General features: G+C 38.0%; 1 protein-coding gene across 1 annotated transcript in view; it reads right to left on the bottom strand.

Annotated features, from left to right (window-relative positions):
• LOC105862812 (uncharacterized) overlaps positions 1–24142 on the bottom strand; it is a 121097-nt gene that overhangs the window by 58078 nt on the left and 38877 nt on the right. Inside the window, exons 15-18 of the mRNA XM_076005400.1 lie at positions 23816–23994; positions 23449–23545; positions 1887–2029; positions 766–840 (exon numbers count right to left, since the gene is read on the bottom strand). Coding sequence (XP_075861515.1) covers positions 766–840; positions 1887–2029; positions 23449–23545; positions 23816–23994 — 494 coding nt within the window. The remainder of the gene's footprint in view (positions 1–765; positions 841–1886; positions 2030–23448; positions 23546–23815; positions 23995–24142) is intronic.

Below are 24142 nucleotides of genomic sequence, written 5' to 3'. Positions count from 1 at the left end.
CTATCATTTTACAAGGGAAAAAACTGAGAATCCTGGATGCTAGTCTTGTCTTTCCTTTAATTTCCATGAGTCTTTGTAGATGACCTTGAAACATTTATGTGACTGTGTTTTCTTATCTAGGCACCAAGGTCAACACTGCCTATCCTGCTCACTCTTTAAGGTTATTGTAAAGAAAAAACATATAATTTTCAAAGGTCTTTTGAAAAATCACTACTATATATGCCATGACTTGCTAACAAACTCTTTTAGGAATAATACTTCACATATGAAAATACTTTATCTCAAGTCTTTCTTTCTGCTAACACTAGACATTTGATGAATTATCTTTTGACATTGTTCACAGTTTCTGATCAGATGACAATATGATCTTTCAATACAGGGATATTGGCTTTCTGTTCTCTATAGAAATCCTGGCATAAATCTAACACTTTAGAGGCATAGTAAGTAGTCAGTTTTTTTAACATAAAAACTCACCACTTTGCTTGCCTATTTCTACTATATAATAAATGTATGGGTGCATATATTGATTAATAGAATCCATCAATTAATAAGCCTAATCCTCAAAAATAAATTTATGACAATATTTTGCCCTAATCACTTCCCAAAATGGGTCAAGCTAAATAAGTGCAGAGAATGAGATTCCAGGATAAACTGGATCTATTGTACAGAAAGGGCTCAGAATAAAGTGCATCAGGAAACAGCAACTCATAGTTCAGATTCCCGCAGCCCGAGCCTTGCTCCCCCAACCTTCCTCATCAGGCTCACTTTCCAGTGCGGAGAGGGGGGCTCCCAGGGGCTCGTCTCCGTCGTTGCATTTTTCAGAGTCCTCATTGGTGATGACTGTCCAAAAGAGCGAAATCCATTAAGAGCCTCATGGCGTGACCAAGGGGTCCACACAGCAGAAATTCCCAAAACAAGTGCAGTAGGGGTGAGGTGTAGTGGCTCACACCAGTAATGCCAGTACTTTGGAAAGCCCAGGTCGGAAGATCCCTTGAGGTAGGGAGTTTATGTCCAGCTTGGGCAACACAGGGAGAAACTTTCTCTATAAAAAAGTAAAAATTAGCAAGGCATGGTCGTGCACACCTGTAGTCCCAGCTACTCGGGAGGCTGAGACAGGAAGATCATTTGAGCTCAGGAATTTGAAGTTGCAGGGAGCTGTGATTCCACTGCATTCCACCTGGGTGATACATAGAGACACAGTCTCTCTCTCTCTCTCTCTCTCTCTCTCTCTCTCTCTCTATATATATATATATATATATATATGAAAAGAAAAAATAAAAAGCACTAGGAAGATCTGGGAAGTGAAGTTAACTGAAGGACTTGGTCTATTTCTTGAGTGAATGTGACATGGAGGTTGTTTCAGGTCTTTAACCAGAATCTGACAAAATTTATACGCAGAGGGCAGCTTTGCCCATCCACTGGCACTGTTCTCACTCCCACCCTCATTCTACTTTTCTTTCACTCTCATTTTATTTATTAACTTTCTCTTAGTTCTGTCCATCTCCCCTGCTTCTGCCTGTCTCTGGCAGTGGTGTCTCTTTTATACCTCTCCGTCTTGTGTTTCTTACTCTATCTCCTCTTGTGAATATCTTGGCTCCCTCATTTGTTCCCTTTCTTTACCTCCTCCCCTATGCTTTCCCCTCTTCCCTTATACATGCCTCTCTCACATCAACACTTACAACCTCCATTTCTGTCTTTTGCAATTTTCCCAAATCCTAGGGACTTTCTTCTGTTAAGCTGAAGCTCACTGCTTGAGGTGCTGGCCCCTCCCCTTCCTGTCTCCATCCCAGGCTACCTGGACTGCCCCGATGGGCTCCGATTAAGTGCCTGAGCCCTTACCTGGTAACCTGTGATTCACAGCTGCAAACTCGTCCAGTCAGCCTTACCTATTATGTCAGATGCCTGGTTATGATTAGTTCTTGCTTGGGCTTGCTGCTCATCTTCTGAGTTAAAAAGTGGCTTCTTCTTTATATCCATCAGACACACAGGAAAGGAATTATTTGGAGTCCTTGGCTGGGTAGCTCTGCTCCTGGGACAAATTGTAAGGAACAAAGCATTTTTATTCGTTTCCCTAGTGGGCCCTTCTCTGCCATCGATAACTTCCTCTCCCTTACTTTCACTGCTGGGGAGAAAGTTTTCTTCCCCACCCTCCTTTTCTTTCTATTTTTCCACTTTATCCCTTCCTTCATGCTCTTTTGACTGTATTTGTTTTTTAACCTCTCCCTTCACCTATTTTTCTTATCCTTTGATGACTAATTTTTTTTCCTTTTTGAAAAATAATAATTATAGAATCTCTTGAGGGCAGTTTAAGACCAATGTGGAGAACATAGGGAGACCCCACCTCTACAAAAAATACAAAAAATTAGCTAGGCATGTGGCTGAGGTGGCAGGATCACTTCATCCTGGAATTGAAAGATGCAGTGAGCTCTGGTTGTGCCACTATACTCCAGCCTAGGTGATAGAGCAAGACCCTGTCTCTAAATAAACAAATAAAATAATATTTTAAAATAAAACTCTAATTGCAGAATAACATCCAGAGAAAAAAAGTTGCTTTTGAACGATCACAAATTAAGCATATCACTTTGGTCAAGAAACAAGATTACCCTAACACCTCAGAAGCCTTCTAGTGACACCTCCCACTAATTGTCCCTATAGCCTGGCTCAAAGTCAACAACAATCTTACATCACAATACCTGGATTAATTTTGGCTGTTATGTAATTTATATAAATGGAATCATGCGATCTTCTCTTTCTCTTCTTGTCTTTCTCTTTCACTATCTATATATATATTTGTATATATGTGTGAATACATATTTCCCCAGAAGAAGTCAAATTCCCCCCAATTTATATATATGTGTATATATATATAATTCAATGTGCTTGTAAAAGTCATCTATGTTCATTTTCTATAATTATTTTCACTGCTGTAAAGTATTTCATTATAGATAAAGGCCATGAAGTATTTATCCATTGGTGCTATTTCAAGTGTTTGGCTTTTACAAACAATGCTGCTATGAAAATGCTTTTCTATATGCTTTGGTGAACATAATACATATTTCTGTGGGTTTCTGGTGAGGAGTTTAATTGTTGAGTTCTAGGGCATGTGTATTTTCAAGTTTAGAAGATTACACAAAACTGTTTTCCAAAAGGATATTTAATGGCCAGGATGTAAGAGAGAGTACTTGGCAAGTTCAAGTGACTAACGGAGTCTGGTGTGGTGGGAATGGGGCACGAGAGGGTGAGAGGCAAGTGACGGGCATGTGTGGTGCACGGCAGGTGTCCTTCCATATGCACAGCAAGCAGCGCTGACCTAATGCCGGGTGCACAAACAGGCACTGGGTTTAAACAGGAAAGCTGTATGAACTGGCTTCCATTTTTTAAATGGTCCATTCAGCTAAAGTGCAGAGAATGGACTTGAGGGTAGCAAGATTGAAGGACAAGGCCAGGCCGGTGACTGTCCCTCTCACTTCAGTGAGAGTGATGGGGATGTGGACTGGGGTATCATGCTGGGGATGGAGATAAATGAACAGGTTGGAGATATTTTAAAGTCTGAATAAATCAACATGGCAAATAATATAATGATTGTTTTAAGCCACCAAGTTTTGGGATGGTTCATTAAATGACACAGGAATAGGTAACTGATACAGCCTCCAAAGAGAGATGTCCTTTTTTTTTTTTTTTAATTTAGAATATTACAGGGGTACAAATGTTTTGGGTACATGAATTGCTTTTTCATGGTTTGAGTTAAAGTTGTAAGTGTGCCCCTCACCTCTACAGCATACATTGTACCTGCTATTTTTGAATTTATACCTAACTTCCTGCCCTCTCTCACCTGCTTGCTTTCCATTGAGTTGTTTACAAAAGGTATTAGTTCACCATTTTTTTTTGGCTGAGTAGTACTCCATGGTATACATATATCACATTTTATTATTACACTCAGGTATAGACGGGCACATGGGTTGGTTCCACATCTTTGTCATTGTGAATTGTACTGCAATAAACATTAGGGTGCACTGGTCTTTTTAACAAATTACTTTTTTCTTTGGGTTAATACCCAATAGTGGGATTGCTGGATCAAATGTTAGGTCTACTTTTAGTTCTTTGAGGTATCTCCATACAACTTTTCATATAGGTTGTATTAGTGTTCAGTCCTACTAACAGTGTATAAGTATTCCTTTCTCTCTACATTTATGCCAGCCTTTGTTGTTTTGAGACTTTTGATAAAATTGATTCTCACTGATGATAACTCATTTTGGTTTTGATTTGCATTCCCTGATGATTAGAGATGTTGAGCATTTTTTCATATGTTTATTGCCCATTATTCTGTCTTCCTTTGGAAAGTTTCTGTTCATTTCCTTTGCCTACTTTTTGATAGAGCTGTTTGATTTCTTTCTTGCTGATTTTTCTGAGTTCTAAATAGATTCTAGCTATCAGTCCTTTATCGGATGTGTAACTTGCGAAAATTTTCTCCCATTCTGTAGGTTGTCTGTTTGTACTCATGACAGTTTCTTTGGCTGTGCAGAAGCTTTTTAATTTGATCAGGTCCCATTTATTTATCTTTGTTGTTGCTGTGATTGCCTTTGGGGTCTTCTTCATAAATTCTTTGCCAAGGCCAATGTCTAGAAGAGTATTTCCAACGTTTTCCTCTAGAATTCTAATAGTTTTACACTTTCAGTTTAAGTCTGTTACCCAGCGTAAGTTGATTTTTGTGAGAGGTGAAAGGTGTGGATCCTGTTTCAGTCTTCTACATGTGGCTATCCAGCTTTCCCAGCACCATTTATTTTCCCCAGTGTATGTTTTTGTCTGCTTTGTCAAAGTTTAGGTGGCTTTATGAGGATGGTTTTATATCTGGGTTCTCTGTTCTGTTCCACTGGTCAATGTCCCTCTCCTTGTGCCAGTCCCATGCTGTTTTAATTACTATAGCCTTGTAGTATAGTTTCAAGTCTGGTAAATTGATAGCTCCCATTTTCTTTTTATTGCCTAGGATTTACCTTTGCTATACAGGTTCTTCTCTGGTTCCATATGAAGCATAAAATTGTTTTTTCTATATCTGTGAAAAATGATGATGGTATTATAATAGGGATTGCATTGACTCTGTAGACCACTTTGGCTAGTATAGACATTTTAACAATGTTGATTCTGCCAACCCAGGAGCATGGTATGGTCTTTCACCTGTTTATGTCCTCTGCTATTTCCTTCATCTTGAGTTTTACTTTTTATAATAAATTGGCAAACATGTGTAAATGTCTCCCTGAGTCCTGTGAGCTGTGCTAGCCAAGTGTCAAACCCAAAGAGGAGCTCATGGGTACCTTTGATTTATAGCCAGTAGGTAAGGAGCACAGGTCATAACCTGAGACTTGTGACTGGTGTGTGAGGTGAGGGACAGTCTTGTGACACTGAGCCCTTAACATGCACCATCTACACTAACTCTGTTAGAACTGAATTAAATCAGAGGACACTTGGCATCTGCAGAGAACTAGAGAACTGGTTGGTGTGGGAACCACCCCCCCCACATGCGCTGTGAGAAGTGCTGTGTGAGGGCTCAGATAACTAAGACAGGTGTTTGTATTTCACCCAGAGCCTTCTCTTTAGTATTGACCATGGGCCACAGTTCTTAGCCCTTCACAGCTTCACAGGGATCTTCTCCTGCAGGGACCTCACTACATCACCATCACTTCCAGGCAGTTAGTGTCTTTCCATCTGGCTACTGACACACTCACTCCCATCCCTTCCTCATGGTTATTGGGCCAGTACTGTCTTGTGATGGCTGCTCCTCCAGGACCCCACGCCTGGGTGGGAGCTCAGACAGACTCCCCGCCCTGCCGTCCCCATGGTCCTTCCTCATTCTTCCCTGAGTCACAATCTCCAGTGAGCACCTCAGGCCCCTCTTCCTCTTGGTAGCTAAGAAAGTTCTGTCTTGTTGTTATTACCATGTTGAAGGGTGTTGTTATTACCATGTTGGCAGCTGGGCCCCTCCTCTCTCCCTTCTTCATTACTTTCTTGAAAATACGATTTGTCTGGGAACACTGAAGAGCCAGAGACAGAGTCAGTGTGAGAGAGAAGGCAGTTAGTTATCTCTGCCAGAGAAGAGCAACAACATCTGGAAATGATACATTTAGGAATTTCCAGCCCTTGCATCACTCAGAGCTCAGTGGGTCCCGCATGACTCAATATTCTTCCTTCCACCATCCCCTGGGACAGAAAAGAGAATACTCTGTCAAGGAAGACTTCATTTCCCACACAGAAAAGAGACACTGAATATTTAAGGCTAAAGAAGTGAAACATTGTGAGCCATGTTACTCGCCTAAAAAAGTTTTCAGATGGCAAGGAAAGCACATTTCACAAAAACTAATAATAGCGAAGTGTGTTTTCTGACCTGTTCAAACTAAGGAAGAAACAGGGATTTGGGGGGAGAATGTCTTAGGTCTCAGAGAGCTGATTACAAAAGAGAAAACTCTGACAGCTTTAGTAATGGGGCTACAAAAGAGGAAGGTTTTGGCTTAACTGGGTCAAGGAGGAGGAACGATTCCCAAAGAAACATAACAGAGGACAAGGGGGCAGCTCGCATGGACTTCAGGGTGCAGGAGGAGGCAGCATCTCTCTGAGGGCAACGGGGCAACTGAGGTGGGTGAGGGGGTGGACAGTGCCCTGGACAGCAGTTACTCTCAGTGCCCATCACCCAAGCATAGGGAGCTGCTCTGGGGCTAGGGAGGGGAGACCCTGTAGTCCAGGGAGAGGATCAGAGCCCCTGAGATGTGAGCAGTAAAGGTAACACCGTTCCCTTGGCATCCACAACCTGGGGACATCCTGGTTACAAATACAATATTAACTTGAAATTTGTCCCCACGTATTTGGTTTCCTTTAATCTCTTCTTCTGATTGGAATGACTTGCTAAAGAAGTAATTTTATTCTTAACTAGATAAGGTTACTATTGACACAAATTAACAAGCCATATATACCTGCTTAAAAGTTTTTCCTTGCTTATAAACCTCTCTTTATTGCCTCTTAAATAAACTTCAAATTCCTTAGCTTTTATTGCCAGACCATTCAAAATATTTCTCCACTTTATCTCTCTTGAATCAGCTTCTACACTGCTTTGCACTCCTGGATTTGGCCACATCCAATTTGTTCTGTTTTGAAGATATGCTCTCACACTTATATTCCTGTTCCCACAGCACCCACCCTGCTCAGGGAATGTGTCCACTTTTCTTGTGATGTCTCTAGCCTTAGTTGGAGGCCAGGGTTGAGACCAAACTGTGTTGGAACAAAAAGTTTTCTAGGCAAGTAGAAGCACAAATGGAGGGCATTCTTTTTACTGTGTCCCAATAAAACAGTAAAATATGCCTTCTCAGGAAAAAGTCTAGAATCAAACCGTTAGTTTTGTATAGTACCAAAAATAGTTGCTGGCAGAGCAATCAGTTTTGTGATTGTTTGGTTAATGCTTGTTTCACCCCTTGTGGATAAAGGGTAAAAAATCCCACTTCTCTTTTATTAAAGGCACATTTGATCCATGGTTAACCTCCTTGTTCTTTACTCTGAAAATTGTGGCCTTTCTGCTCTGTTACTGGGCAAACACTGGGCTTATAACAGACTCACAACTGGTAGATGGGGAAAGATTAAATATGAACTACAAATACCTGATAGGAAGCCGTAACTTTGGCCTTTCTTCAATGTGGTAACTCTTGTAACTCAGCTTATCCATTGTGTGGTCCCTGAAAGCTATGATGTGGAGCTGTTAGAAGAGACACTGCCTCCCACTGGCATGTGGTGCTAGGCCAAGGTGAATCCTACAACCACTGCTGAGCTGGTAGCAGCGAACTTGGTGGACTGCTGTGTAGACCACTGGAAGGGCTCCTGCTGAAGAGAAGCAACTGCTGCTGCCCTGTTGGGATTCTGTGTTGTTTATTCTATGTTCTTCTAAGTAAACCTGATGCCAGTGTGGCTCTGGTTGTCTTGTGAGTCTAAATGTCAAGTTAAGCAGACCTCTAGGTGGTTGTTGTACCATAAGCTTTAAGAAGGCTCATGACATGCGTGTTTTGTTAACTACTATCTCCCCACTGCTCCGCACAGTGTGTGGCACATGGTAGAAGATCAATATGTGCTTGTTGAAAAAAATTGGCCCTGGATCTGAAAAGGTAAGCAATAAACCTAATTACCATTTATGAAGCTTTTACAAATGGGAATTAAATCAGAGTACTCCTCCAAGTTGATTTTGCAGAACAATTTCTCCAGAACTTTTAGGTTAAATGTCTTCTCCGGCTCATTGAGAACCCTGTACACCATACTTGGTACAGACACTAGGTTTCTACAAAATTGTTCAGAATTCTTAATAAATATTGAAGGAAAAAATATAAATACAGATTTCAAAAAGCCCTGGAAATTAATTTTATGTTTAATGTAGCCCAACTTCCCTACATATGTATCTTCTCATGAAAAGTTTTATAATTTTTTTATGTTCATACAGCTACTAAATGAAATAAATAAATCCTCCCTCCTTAATAATACCCATTGATGGGTCTTATCTCTTTACCCTCATTACATTAGATGTAAAAAGGAGCAATTTTGAAGAATAAAAGTGAGTTAAAGATAAATGGTGTGTGACCCTTTAAGAGCCTGGCTTAGATGTTTAGGAATAGACTTAGCAGGTGACGAGTGGCTGTTCTGTTGGCTGGATAACCCCTGCCCTTCCTACAGGACTGACTTGGCCTGAAGGGCTCAGGGAAACCAGGTGATCATTTCGCTCTTGCTGTGAACTTGGCCTCAGAGGAGGCATACTCATAGGCAAAGAGAAGATTTGCTGTTCTGTATCTCCAACAGGGCCTATTGGTGAAATTACCCAAACTAAAAAACTTAAAAAAGGAAAGATAAAGAAAACTGAAAACTGTTGGAGAACAAATAGCAAACATCTACTCCCAAATTTGTCCTAACTGGATGCTAATTTCTTGTGGGTTTTAATGTTCTTAGATCTAGATATTTTAAATGTATGTTAATTGAAATAAAATGCCATGCCAATGATTATTTCAGTAAAGCAATTTATTAAAATTATTTATCAATTCATTAAAATTATTTTTGATTTATGTTCTATTGTGTGTTTGCCTACAAGACAGTGTACATTTATGGAGTATGTCTATTCCTGACCCAGCTTATTTCCAGTGCCATTCACCCTGACACCACAGGGTGCCAGGGACCCCATTCCCTCAGTTAGAAGCAGGATCATCTTTGGTGATTTCTGCTTCTCCCCTCCCCCTCTGCCTTACAGGAGCACTTACAGAAACACTTGAAAATGTTCCCCACTCATAGAACACCACTCAGTCAGCTACTTGTACCCCAAAGTTTGGGTCTAAGATATCAAAGCTCAACTTAATGTGGAGCTAGTTTACCAGATTATGACATAATAAACTTTACCTACTTCAAACATTTTATTTGTGATTCATTTATGGTCACAGAAGAACACAAGGCATGGATATATCTTTCTTATTGCCTAGGCAAGCTCCACCTCATGTGTTTTGAAGTGACTGAATATATGGTCATAGGTAGGCCTGCTATCTATGTTCAGATCTCCTCTGGCTATCCTAGGGAAAGAGAATACCATGTAAAATGATCATCAAGATTCTGAGATGTTTGTGGAGGATGTAAGATTTTACATATTAATGATAGGCTGTCAAGAACCAACATATATAAAATAGGTGATCCTGAGTAGAGGCCAGAGTAAATGCAATTGACGTAACAAAGATGTAATAGAAGAAAGCATGGAGGTTATGAAAACTAATATATAGGACTGAAAAATTCCTGTCCATCCTGATCAAAGGCATTGTAAAGATATCTTCACCTAAACATAACTGGAATATTTTTTAATAAAAAAATCTAACTTCCCACAAAATCAGGATGGATTTAATAGGTCATCCATAGAGAAATAAAAAACAATGCTATAAAAGTTAAAATCCAACCTTGAGAATGCATCTTAATTAACAACTAAGAGAAAATAAATCTCGAAGAGATGAAAACAATGTCACAAAGATAAAAACAAGCTGTTAAGGGAGAAATATCCTGCAACATAAAATTAATTCATATGTAATATTATGTGGCTTACTAATGATATGATTAGATATAAATTGAGAATTTCATGAAAATATCAGTGATATCTCTTGGGACATCTTGTTCTGCTTTGTGTTAATATAAATTTCTTTGTGCCATTATTATATATTGTGAATACTTCTAGGCATTTGAATTTCAGAAATTGCTGCTGCTTCATATGGACGTAGTTTTAAGCCTGAGTCTGTAATTCTGGCTTTTAGTTGATAACTTTAGTGCTATGAAAATGTTTTAATCAACATCTCTATATTCCTAAATGCTGAAAACTCATAAGCTTTCTTTGTCAAACCAGAAGGCAATTATCAGAACTTCCAACTACCCAAATGCCGCAGGGAATAATAATATCACATTATTGTTTTTTAATTTCTGTAAAAAAAATTTCTGGTTAAAGATTGTAGATTGAGGAGCAGCATATCTTCTCTTTTATTTAATGCCCCACTAAAGTGCTAACAAAGGAAATGGATTCACAATGACAAAGAGAATGGTAAAGAACAACGAGTAGATAAAATATTTCAATCAGAGGAGAGACTTGCTATTGTAGGTGGAGGATGTTCCCAGAGATCAGGAAAGCAATTAGTGTGTCCTGCAGACTGTGAAGAGACAGTGGAAATTGAAAGGGAGACACAGGGCTAAAAGTTGATGTGTTATTTGAAAAATAAAGGACAGGACAGTGAGTGCATCCCAGCCTGTCAGCCCCCATGGTGACTACATGCAGCCAGGAAGCCTCTCAAGGGAAAACATTGCTGTCATTTCTTTCATCATGTCAATACTATTATTGGATTTTACAGAAATGGAATAATACATAATGTATGCTTTTGTGTCTGCCATTTTTTGCTCATCATCCATGTTGTTGCACTGAAGAGAAGTTTGGTCCTCTTTTTTTATTGTTGAGTGGTATTCCATCTTGTGAACCTACAACAATCTGTTTATTCATTTTCTTGTTGGTGGACATTTAGGTTGATCCTATTTTGGGAATAGTATGAATAAAATTGTACCAGTCTTTTTGTGGCAAGATGCTTTCGTGTTTTTTGGTAAATGCCTAGGAGTGCAATTGCTGGGTTGTTGTGTAGGAGCATGTGTAAGCATTTTGGAACATGGAACCTGCCAAACTGTTTTTCAAAGACTATTAGAGATGATCTTTCTCATTTCAGCTATTGTAGTATGTATGATATAATATCTTGTTTTAGTTTTAATTTGCATTTCTTTAATGATTCATGATGTCGAGCACATTTTCATGTGTTTATTGGAGATATATGTGTATATGTTTGTGTGTATGTTTGTTCAAATCTTTGGCCCAATTATATCATCAAGTTTTCTTTTACTTATAGATGGGTAGAAGTTTTTTTTTTTTTTTAATATAACATGGATAGGAGTTTTTTTTTTTTTTTTTTTGAGACAGAGTCTCACTTTGTTGCCCGGGCTAGAGTGAGTGCCGTGGCGTCAGCCTAGCTCACAGCAACCTCAAACTCCTGGGCTCGAGTGATCCTTCTGCCTCAGCCTCCCGGGTAGCTGGGACTACAGGCATGCGCCACCATGCCCGGCTAATTTTATATATATATATCAGTTGGCCAATTAATTTCTTTCTATTTATAGTAGAGACGGGGTCTCGCTCAGGCTGGTTTTGAACTCCTGACCTCGAGCAATCCGCCCGCCTCGGCCTCCCAAGAGCTAGGATTACAGGCGTGAGCCACAGCGCCCGGCCTGGATAGGAGTTTTTGTCTGATTTGGGTATTGTAAATATGTTCTCACAGTCTATGTCTTGTCTTTCCTTTTCTTAACCATGTTTTTTGATGGGGAGACATTTTTAAGTTTGAAGAAGTCCAATGTATCATTTATTTTTCTTTTAGCGCCGATGACTTTAGTGTACTATCTAAGAAATCTTTGCCTATCCCAAAGTCATGAAAATACTCAAAAAGCTATTTACAATAGAAACATGAATCTGTTTCTGGGCTTTCCATGCTGTACCATTGACCTATTTGTCTACCCATATGCTGACATCATTTTGGCTTGAAAACTAGAACTCAAAGAAAATCTTGAAGTCAATTAGGAAAGATTGTCTTGGCTTTCTAGGATTTTGGTTTTACATATATCTTTTCAAATGAATTTGTCAATATCTACAAGAAAGCCTTTTGGATTTTGATTGGGTTTGCACTGAACTTATAGATAAATTTGGAAGAAATGACATATTACCAATATTGAGCTTCCAATCTGTTAACATTGTATATGTTTTGATTTATTTAGTTTCATTTAATTTTGCCTAGCACTGTTTATAGATCAGCATATAAGTCATGCATCCTGTTCACTAAATGCTTTCCTAGTTATTTTTTTCTTTTTGATGGTATTTTAAGTAGTGTTGCTTTATAAATTGCTTGTTAGTGTTATATGGAAATAGAATTGTTTGAACAATATTAACCATGTGTTTATGATATTCCTAAATTTATGATTTAGTTCTAGTAATGTATTTATACATTTTCTTGGGATTTTATAGAAAATAATCAAGTCATCAGCAGATAAAGACTATTTTATTGTTTCTTTTCTTTTCTTTTCTTTTTTTTTTTTTTTTGAGACAGTCTCGCTTTGTTGTCCAGGCTAGAGTGAGTGCCGTGGCGTCAGCCTAGCTCACAGCAACCTCAAACTCCTGGGCTCGAGTGATCCTTCTGCCTCAGCCTCCCGGGTAGCTGGGACTACAGGCATGCGCCACCATGCCCGGCTAATTTTTTATATATATATCAGTTGGCCAATTAATTTCTTTCTATTTATAGTAGAGACGGGGTCTCGCTCCTGCTCAGGCTGGTTTTGAACTCCTGACCTTGAGCAATCCGCCCGCCTCGGCCTCCCAAGAGCTAGGATTACAGGCGTGAGCCACAGCGCCCGGCCTATTGTTTCTTTTCTGACAATTATTTCTTTTTTCTTGTCTTTTTGTACTGGTTAGGAGTCTAAATGCAATGTTGAAGTGTTGAGAGTAGAATTCCTTGCTTTGTTTCCAATTTTAGGGAAAAAACATTGAGTATCACCATTCAGTATGATATTTGATGTACATGTGTATACATACATATATATTACACCATGTTTCCCCAAAAATAAGACCTACCCATGAAATAAGCCCTAGCCGGATTTCTAAGCATTTGCGCAATAGAAGCCCTACCCGGAAAATAAGCCCTAGTGGTGGGCGTGGCTACACAGCATATCTGCACAACCCATGCATTTCCTGGCAGAGCGGTAAAGAAGATGAGCAGCCTTTTTCATCTGCCCCATCATGATAGCTACTATCCCAGAGGTCACTGGAAAGGTGCGGGCAGCCCCACCAACAAGGTCGGCTCCCCCTGTCAGGTCCTGGCCATCCTGTGTGTGCTACAAGCTGAGGCTTTGAGGGGAAATTCTCCTCAGTGAAGTGAGGAGCAGGACGCTCCGCTTTAGGTATTGTGTGTCCCAGGGGGAAGAAGGAAAGCTGTGGCTGCCATTTTACTCAGCACTGTGGGCCTCTCTCATCCCCCACAAACACCAGGGGAGAGGGGAAAAGCTTCTGCAAGCAGTCTCCTACTGAGCCCAGAGAGATCATTTCTGCTCCACTGTGCAGACTGGACCCAGTGCTCACTGGATCTCTGATAAATAAGCCAGCCCTGCTCATTTAATGAGAGCTCTATTGCTCAACATGAGAGATGGGGCCAATGGTTCTAAAGGAAATAGAGTCGCAAGAAATTCAGGATGGAATTTGGGGTTTGGAGAGTCATGATGATGTTCCAGAAGAAGACGACTTAACTATGTTTGAATAAATGTAGATTGTTGTACCGTACTTAAAAAAAATAAAACATCCCCTGAAAATAAGCCCTAAGGTGTCTTCTTAAGGAAAAATAAATATAAGACCCTGTCTTATCTTCAGGGAAACACGGTATATACATAAGTATATATTTTGAAACAGACTAAGGTAGTTCCCACCTATTCCTAGTTTGCTTAGAATTTTATCATGGACAGATGTTGAATTTTATCAAGTGTAATGACTGAGATATTCATATTATTTTTCTTTCTTATTCTTGGTAAATCACATTGGTTGACCTCCAGAGCCTTCTCTTAAGTAGGAACAGATAACCACAACTCAAGAGACATTTGAGGAAATATTTCAATATTAGAAAGAATAATATTAAAAAGAGAAAAAAAAGTTACCATAAGAGAAACAGAGATGTCCTAGGCATGGGAGAAAAATTTCAAATAGTAACTATTTGAATGTAAAGCTTCAAATTATATAAACAAACTCTCATTGTTGAGTTGACTGGTAAAGGGAAATGTGAGTTAAATGATTTGTTTCAAGCATGTAAACAGCATGGTTGGACAGAATATTTTCCAATTCAACTATGACAACTACTGAAATATAAATTAAAGAATAAATTTGAAAAGTTGAAAGTAGCAACTAATTGAGTAAAATCAGACTCTCTAAAGTCTTACAAAACACTGAAAAATATAAAGCACATAGCATAGTTTGCATTTTTAGAGAGAGAAAAGAAAAAAATGAGTTATAAAAGATAAAATGTTTTACCTGCTCTTGATCTTTGATGGTAAAAAAAAATAAAATATACAATGTTTAAAAGGCATAAAAGATTATTTATAACACTAAACGCACAAGAAAAAATGCTGATATTGAAAGGCATAGAATCCAACTAAAAATACAAGTAAAACAAAGTGACACAAAATTTGTTAAAAGTAAAGATAGGCAAGGTAAGGTATGCAACTGCAAACAACACACAAAGCAAGGGTGTTCCCATCAATGTCAAATCAAAAGTCAGGAAACAAGTAATGGGATAAATATTTTATGGGCATTGAAAAACAATTCACCTCTAGTTTTGGACTCTTTACATACGCAAAATATATAGGCTCTGGATGAATTAAAAATGACTTATTATTTAACCTTGTGACTTAAAAACAGAGAACATATTTTTTTCAATATCTTTGAAATAGATATCAATATGAGCATAATCTTGGTCACAAGAAAAGTCCTAAGTTACAATCAGTAGAAGCTAAACACAGTGAATATTTAAGAAAATATGTTACTTGGAGATTTTAGAAAACAAAACAGTGGACATTCTGTCATGTCAAAGATGAAATAAAACTTGCAGCTAGGGATTATTTAAAAGCCTCAGAAAAAAAGAGAAAAGTAATGAAAATGATAAAACAAAGATGGTTCAATATTAGGAAATCCCTCTATAATTTTACATCAACAAATAAAAGGAGAAAAAGTAAATATACACACAAATGATGTTAAAAGGAAACTTGATAAGTACTTGCAGCTATTTTTATGAAAATAAAAATTAACACAATATAAAGTTTCTAAAACCAGGAAATGTTACAATAAACATTAAAATGATAAAGTCATTTAAATAGAAAAATACAGGAATGTCTACCATTATCACCATTATTTTTATTTATATATAAAACTTTAATGCAATATGATATAAAAATGAAATAATTGTTATAAATACTAAAATAGTATATAATATTACATGTACTATGATTATGTACATAGAAACCCTAGAGACCCAATAAAACCCATAAGAACTAGAAAAAGAATTTGCTAAGAAGTATGAATAAAAAATAGATATATAAAACCTATACTTTTCATTTGAAACAACATAAGTTGAAAAAAATCTCAGGCACCATAGCAAACACATATGCATATATTTATAAACATCTGAAAGGTATGGGACCTATATGAAGAAAACTATAAAATCTTATTGAGGGAAATTAGTTTGCAGTCCCACCAGCAGAGAGAGTGTTCCTATCTCTCTACATCCATGCCAACATTTTTTAAAGCAATATGGAGATACTACAAAGAGATACAAGTAGAACTACCATTTGATCCAGCAATCCCATTACTGCGCATCTACACAAAGGAACAAAAGACATTCTATAAAAACGACATATAGCAGCACAATTAACATTTGCAAAGATGTGGAAACAACCCAAATGCCCATCAATAACATGAGTGGATTAATAAAATGTGATATATGTATACCATGGAATTTTACTCAGCCACAAAAAACAATGGTGATATAGCACCTCTTGTATTATCCTGGATAAAGCTGAAGCCCATTCTACTAAGTGAAGTATCAAAGGAAAAACAAGCACCACATGTACTCACCATCGAACTGGTATTAATTGATTAACACTTAAGTGCACATATAGCAATAACATTCATCAGGTGTCAGGGAGTGGGAGGGGGTGGAGGGGATGGGTATATACACACCTAATAGGTGTGGTATGCCCCGTCTGGGGGAAGGGCATGCTTGAAGCTCTGACTCAGGTGAGGCAAAGGCAATATATGTAACCTAAACGTTTGTACCCCCATAATATGCTGAAATAAAAAAAAATTAAATCTTATTGAGGGAAATTAAATAAAATATAAGTAAATGGAGAGACAAAGTGCCCCAATAAGAAAAAAAATTAGTAATAAAAAATCAGTTCTTCTGAAATTATTATGTAATTGTGGTGCACTTGCAACCTGAAACTCCATTAAAACTGAGTAAAATAATGTAAATATTTATATGACAGAACAGACATCTGAGTCAGACAAGACAAATACAAAAAGAAAATAGCTAGAGGAAGATTTCTCTTAATAGAGTTAATTGTTTAAAAAAAACAATAAAATATAAAAGATTGTATAGAAAAACATTTTCAAAACATATGACAAAGTATTAATATATCTGATATTAATAGAGAAAGACTCCAGTTTATTAATTAAAAATAACAAACACCCTGCCTCAAATGGACCTGAATAGGCAGCTTAAAGAAAAGAAAATTAAAATGTTTAATAAACATATGAATGCGTACACACTGAAACGTCAATGAGAAACCATTAGACTGGAAAACACAATTTCATTAGTGACACTCTGCAGTGTGGGAGAGGATTCAGAGAAACAGCCACTCATGTGTTGCTGACATAAGCCTGAATTATTTAAGCCTTTTCAGAAAAGATCTGGCAATATCTATCAAATTTTAAGATATACAACAGACTGACCCACTTTTGGAATCTGTCCTATAGATACAGAAACACCAACATGCATCCTATAGAAACAAGAGCTCTAGAACTGTTGATGGCTCCCGATTTCTTCAAGAGTTAAAGCCAAATTATTACACTGTTCAAAGGGTCTAAAATGATCTAGCCCTTCTCTCTTCTCCCCTTGCTCACTTCTCTCTGGCCACACCAACCTCTTTGATGTTTCTTGACTACACTAGGCATATTCCAGCATTAGGGACTCGATACCTGTTGTTTCCCCCATTTAGCATAGTCTTTGTCCAGATATTCATATAGTGAACTAAATTCGTTGTCTCCTTTCAGTACCTGCTCCTTGTAACCTTCTCAATGATACTTGCTTTGACGAACCTATCTAAAATCACAATCACAACCCCTCAGTTGCCCCTGCACTTCGAAGCCCTTAATCTGGTTCTGTTTCTTTTTAGCATGCCCTTATCACTCACCATCATACTGAATGAATTGCTTATTTGTTTTATTTATTGTTCATTGTTATTCATTGTCTCTCTTTCCCCCAAAATATATATGCCACAAGGCACGGGTTGTGCCTGTTTCGTATATTGATTCTTCTTGTGTACCTAATATATATAAGACGTTCAATATATTTTTGTTGACTAGATGTTCATAAATACAAAAGTATTTATTGACGTATTTTTTTTTTAGTAGAAAAAAACAATAACATGTACCTCCAACCTGAAAACAACCTTGTCGTTTGTTTGGCTGAATGGTTGAGCACATTATGGTCAATACATACTATTGAAATATTACATAGTTAGTGCTTTCTAGTAATTTGGATAGAAGGTCATAGTTTTATTGTTGAATACAAACATCAGATTCAGATTAATATATTATGGTCCTATTTTTGTAATAATCAAACTAATAAAGTCTTTTATTTGTGTGTAAGATTTAGAATGAATGTTGGGAAAGGCAGTTCAGCCCTGTGTAATCAAAGAGCCTAGCCAACAGACACACCCAACCATAGAGACCAGCTAGTGGCCCCACCTAACCTCAGAGCACAGCCAATAACCCCACCCAAACACAGACCCCAAGAGCAAACTCTGCTTGTCCAGTTATTTACTAAAATAACTTTCAGTAAAACAGAACTTTACTTCTGATAAAGGGCATCTATCAGAAAGCTTCAATTTAAACATTATAAACATTCCCCTAAATTCAGGAACAAAATTAAAATGGTCATTTTTATACAGTATTGTACTGGCAGTCCTGGTTAAAGCACTAAGACAAAAAAAAAAAAGAAAGAAAACAAAAGACAATGGAACATTAAACAGTGAAAAAGACTGAGCTACAGCTGCACAATCATATGGATGAATCTCACAAGCATAATTTGAAAAAAAGGAAGCCAGATGTAAAAGAAATCATATAATATAAATCAGTTTATATAAAATTAAAAATAAACATTTGTTTAAGGATATATACATGGGTGGTAAAACAATAAAGAAAAATCAGGAAATAATATTCATAAACAGTATAGTGGTTCCTTCTCCTTGGGAGGGAGGAATTGTGTTTGGGAATGTGTAAACAAAAAGGTTTCTGTTCTGGGATTTTTCTATACCTTGGTCTAGGTGTTAGTTATATACTGTACTATAATGTGTGAATTATTTAACATTTGTTAAACCACAGAATATTAGAATCATTAAATGCAACTTAGGTCAGTCCTCCCAATCTACGTTCAAATTAACAAAAAAAATCCCAGATACCAGTGAACTCAGCAATTCTTAAGCTTGAAGGTTTACCCCAAACACTTAGGAACCATAAAAATAGACTCCTGATTGTACCCTGAAGATGTGAATTCAGTAGTTTTGTGCGTGGAGTACTGTAATATAAGTTTTTAAAAGTTCCCTAGATGATTCTGATGCAGCCAGCTCGAGACCTGACAATTTGGAATTAACAGTCTGGCCAGCAGCTGAACACCTGCGTGTATTGGAAGCTCATAGTCTTTGGACCTGGAAGTAAGATCTCATGATGACTGTACTTATACATTTGAAAGAGCAAATGGAATAAATGCAACTGCTTAAAGTCGTCCAGAAGAGATAATAGCTTTTATTGTTATTTCAGGAAAAATTTCCAATGTCAGACTTATGAACTTTTGAACAATGTTACTTTATTCTTGTGGCATAGAATAATAGTTTGGACTTGGAGGTAATATTTAAAAAATTTTTTTGCAGTTTGTTTTCTACTGATTATTTCTTCTAATAAAGTGCATACATAGCAAACTGTAAAATAAATAAATAAATAAGAGAGAGGAAGTAAACAAGAAAAAGAAAAATATAGAGGTATAAATTCTGAAAAGGAGACAGAACTCCTACTATAGTTGAATATGTAGCTGTTCCGCCAGAGAAATACAAGAGAATTTCAGAAGGAAGACCACTTAGTAAAATTCCTTTGTACAAGATCAGCAAACAAAAACTGATAGACTTCCTCATGCCACCAATAAATAATTAGGAAATATAAAATAAAAATGAGTTCCCACTTACAAATAAAATTTTCTTTTAATTTTTTATTTCAGCATATTATGGGGGTATAAATATTAAGGTTATGTATATTGCCCTTACCTCCCCTCCCCCCTCGAGTCAGCGCTTCAAGGGTGTCCATCCCCCAGGTGGTGCCCATCGCACTCATTTCATACCTCTAACCCTTGCTAGGGAGAGGCAAAGATATAAAATGTAACCAAATGTTAAAAAACAAAACAAAACATTTATCTGGTGTCAGGCAGGTGGGAGGAAGGATGGGTATATACAAATAAAATTTAAAAATGCCTAGCACTAAGTTGATCTGATGAAAATGCCACAGGACTCATTTAACATTATTATAGAACTTCAAATACCTGAAAACTTGAATAAATGAAGAGATATACATGTTTGTAGCTGGGATCATCAAGAGTTTTTTAAAATATAAATTCTTCCTAAATTTATCTTTTCATTTAGTGTCTCTCAGTTGAATCCCAGCAAGATAGGTTACAGAACATTACCTATAAAATCATAATAACTAAAACATTTCAGTAGGAAACAAATAAAAAATGGAACCATAGGTCAGAACAGGGGTCATCTATACAGAATCACACATAGGAGACAATATAGTACAATAGTGTCTACTATGTGAGTGTGGTCTCTCTCTTTCAAAATATCTTATTGCACTGTAGATCTTAGGCAACCTCAGCATACAATTTCTTTTCTTTCCTGATTGCCTAGAACTTTCACCTTTTCACTTAAAGGAAGAGATTTATGGCTTCTCTATGGCATATCTGGGCTGCCAGCATCACCACCATCCTACATTGGGGCCATTATTAAGTAAAATAAGGGTTCCTTGAGCACAAGTACTGTGATAACACAACAGTTGATCTGATACCTGAGACAGCTTCTAAGTGACCAATGGGCAGGTGGGTGGCATCTACAGTGTAGAGAAGCTGGTCAAAGGGATGGGTCACACCCCTGAGAGGGACTGCATGAGATTTCAACACACTATTCAGAGTGGCATGCAATTTCTAACTTACAAATTGTTTATTTCTGGAATTTTCAATTGAATATTTTCAGAACCTAGTTGACCGCTGATAATTGAAACCATGGAAAACAAAATCACGGATAAGGGAGGACTACTATAGTTTATAATAGCATAAAGATAAATAAAATCTAGAAGTACAAAACCTTCAGACAAAAAAATAGAAATTTCATTAGGAAATATTTTAAAATTAGTAATATACACATACCATATTCATGAGACAAAAGACTTAATATTGTAAAGATGTCAAATCTCTTCGAATTGATTCATAGACTCAATACAATCAGATACAAAATCCCAGTAAGGTTTTGACAAGTTGACTTGGAAGCACAAAGGTCAAGACACTTTGGAGGGAGAGGAGAAGAAGAACATGTGCTGTACCATGTATCAGGAGTTGTTGGGACGCTGTCACCATTGTGACAGTATAGTACTAGCACAAGCAGAGGCAATCACGGACCAATGGCAGAGAAGAGAGAACACAGAAGAGCACCCACCTGTATGGGAACTTGGTTAAGGAAAAGCATAGCACTGCAAATGAGTGGGGAAAAGGATGGTTTTATCAATTATTCATGTCCTCAGAAAAACTGTTAAGAGCCAAAAGAAATCCTTCAAACTGTAGCCCAGATGGGAAACAGTTTGGTCTCAGACAAGGCAGGAAATGTGAAAAAATATTTTCACTCAGATTATGACTGATTAAGCGGGAAGTTTGGGATGAAGTGAGACAGGTTTTAAAGCCATGGCAAGCATAGGAGAGAACAAAGAAACATAGAATGAAACCTGAGGAACATAAGAAGAATATTGCCACAGTGCCTAATGCCAAACAAAAACCTAAATGAAGTAAGAACGTGAAAATGGGACAATAAATCAACAAAATATGGGTTAAAGTGGAGATTGCAGAGCAATAGAAACAAGTTAAGATCCCCCTTAAAAAGAAATACAATCAATATTTTTTTAAAAAAATTAAAAGTTACAAGAAACAGAAACCTACTAATAATTAAATAGTTGTCATGGAAGAAAAGTTTGAGACAAGCATTGTGAACACAAAATAAAAAACTGAAAAGATGAAAGTACTAGCAGGCAAAGAAGAGCTCTTAAGGCTAAAGTTGTACCAATAAAATAATAATTTGGCCTAAAAATTAAAAAAAATTTTGACAGATATTAGAGAAGAAACCTCTGAAATAAAGGTAGAAGCAAATCTGCCACCTTCAAGAACATAAGAACTACCTTAAAAACTGGCAGTGCTCGTGGAATATGTCAGCAACTTTCTGCATCACTTTATTTATAACTATGAGTGTGCATCTATCATATAAAATCAATACCATGGTAGGTCTAATTTTAAGCCTTAATAAGATAAAAGTCACCACACACAACGTTAAAAGACAAGAAAAGTGTATTTATGCTCACTGGAATATTTAGCGAGCTCTCATATCATAAAAGAAAGGATAGCCACCTCAACTGAATAACACAGGCAAGAAATAAAATGGATAATTTATAGAAGAGGAATTCAAATGGCCTATAAAAATGAAAACCTTTTCAACTTCCTATGTAATGAGGAAAATGCAAATTAAAACAGGATGCAACTCCTTAATTCATCAGCATTGCAAAGTTTTGGCTGGATGTGGGGAGATGGCTTGTCTGTCTCATCTGGTATTGGTAGAAAAATACATTGATTCATACATTTGGACAGGCAATTTGGCAAGATCTATAAACAAGTAAATATTAGCATTCTTTGCCTCAATAATTCCACTTTTTAAGGTTTTGACACAAGTTAAATACTTGTATGCATGCAAAAAACTCAAAACATATAAACATTGTTATTATAGCTTGTTGGTGAAAGTGAACAACCTAAATAGTCTTCAAATGGGAAATGGTTAAAAAATTATGGTATATCAATTCTATGGCATAGCATGTATTAATAGCTGGTGAAATAAATGAGATAGGTCTATATGTATTAAGGTAAAAAGATGTCTAAGATTTTCACTCTTAATATAAGTGAAAAGGCCAAAATAATCACATGTGCAATGTAATCCCATTTATTACAAGACAGGAACATAATTCTTGTATGCATAGAAAAAGATGAGGAAGGCTGTACTCAAGACTCTTGACAAGACCAGGAAAGGAAGCTACCATGTACCTCTACGTTGTTTGAAGCTTTATAAATGAGAAAAGACAGGATTTCTATCCCTTTTCTTTTCAGAGGTATCCTCCATCCTGGAACAGGAAATTAGAGTGAAAATAGAAATATTCGGCTTGCACTAGTCTTTTGCCATCCTGGCCCTTTCTTTTCCTGTTTCTTCTTCTGAACAAGATCAATGGAGGAAGAACTCAGACCCCAAGCCAGTCACAGAAATAGCCCAGGAGTCACAGGACCCCCGGGGCCAGGACAGGTGAGACCACAGAATCCAATGTTTAAAGTAAGCCAGGTGTTCACCTCTGAGCATCTATTTTCTGGACTACCTTCTTTGACAAGACCTATGTGAAGGTAGAGGAAGGCAGAGGGACATGCGAGGGCTAAGAGCTCATGGGGGCAATAACACATCCCTGCCTCAAAGGACTCCTGTGTTCAGAGAGTCCTGGCCAGCTGAGCAGCAGCTGCAAACAAGGAAGCCACGTTTGTTACGGCAAGCTGGACTCACACCAACAGCTGTCCTGCTGCAGTTTAAAACCCCAATTTCCCTATTATATACTCTTTGATCTCATTTTACTGCATATTGTGTCCTAGCAAAGCAGGACTCAACTCAGGTGAAGCTTTAGACAGGAACTGGACTAAAGGCACAAAAGCAGCAATATTGCCAGGAATGAGGAGAGAGATAAAGACTCACCCAATGTACAGCTCGTGGCCCCCGCCTGCCATCCGCAGAGCCCGGCCTTCAGTCCCTCCAGTCTTCTTGGCCTGGGTCCAGGGTAACGGCCTGGGCTCTGAGCAGAAAGTCAAACAATACACAGACTTACCCAGGGACGGCTCCGGCCAAATGGGGAAATGAGAAGTGAAAGTATTTATTCAAGCTCATGGCGGGCTGTGGACACTGTGTCTCCCCCTTCACTCCAAGCGCTTCTCAGCTTCCTGAAATGTGGCAGAGGCCCCGGGCAAGACCTGGAGGACCAGGAAGGAGGACCCCAGGACAAGCAGGGGCAGCTCCCAGGAGCCCATGAGTTTGTGCAAAGGACAGAAAAAACATCCACTCGAACCCAAATTGGCCTCAGCTGCTTCTGCCTTCCAAGAAGTTGGCAAGGCTACTGGGAATGGGGGTAAACTCCATGTTTCCTCTTCCCTTGCTGAGAAGGCTGTCGTACTGGGGGCAGGCTGGAGGGAAAGCCAGACACTTCGACTCTCTCCCAGGCCCGTGGCAGAGCCCGGACGGACGAGTCAGGTCTGCGCATGCGCACACGGGCTGGCGCGAGCCGAGACGCGGCATCGGACGCGGGAGGGCGCGCTGGGGCGGGAGGCTGGAGCCAAGTGGTGGCAGCGGCTGACGTCGTAGGCGCGAGGGTTGAAGGCGCGTTGACTGCGGGGCT

This window comes from Microcebus murinus, chromosome 8 (assembly GCF_040939455.1).
Source record: "Microcebus murinus isolate Inina chromosome 8, M.murinus_Inina_mat1.0, whole genome shotgun sequence".
NCBI lineage: Eukaryota > Metazoa > Chordata > Mammalia > Primates > Cheirogaleidae > Microcebus > Microcebus murinus.
This window is presented reverse-complemented; position numbering and strand designations above follow the sequence as displayed.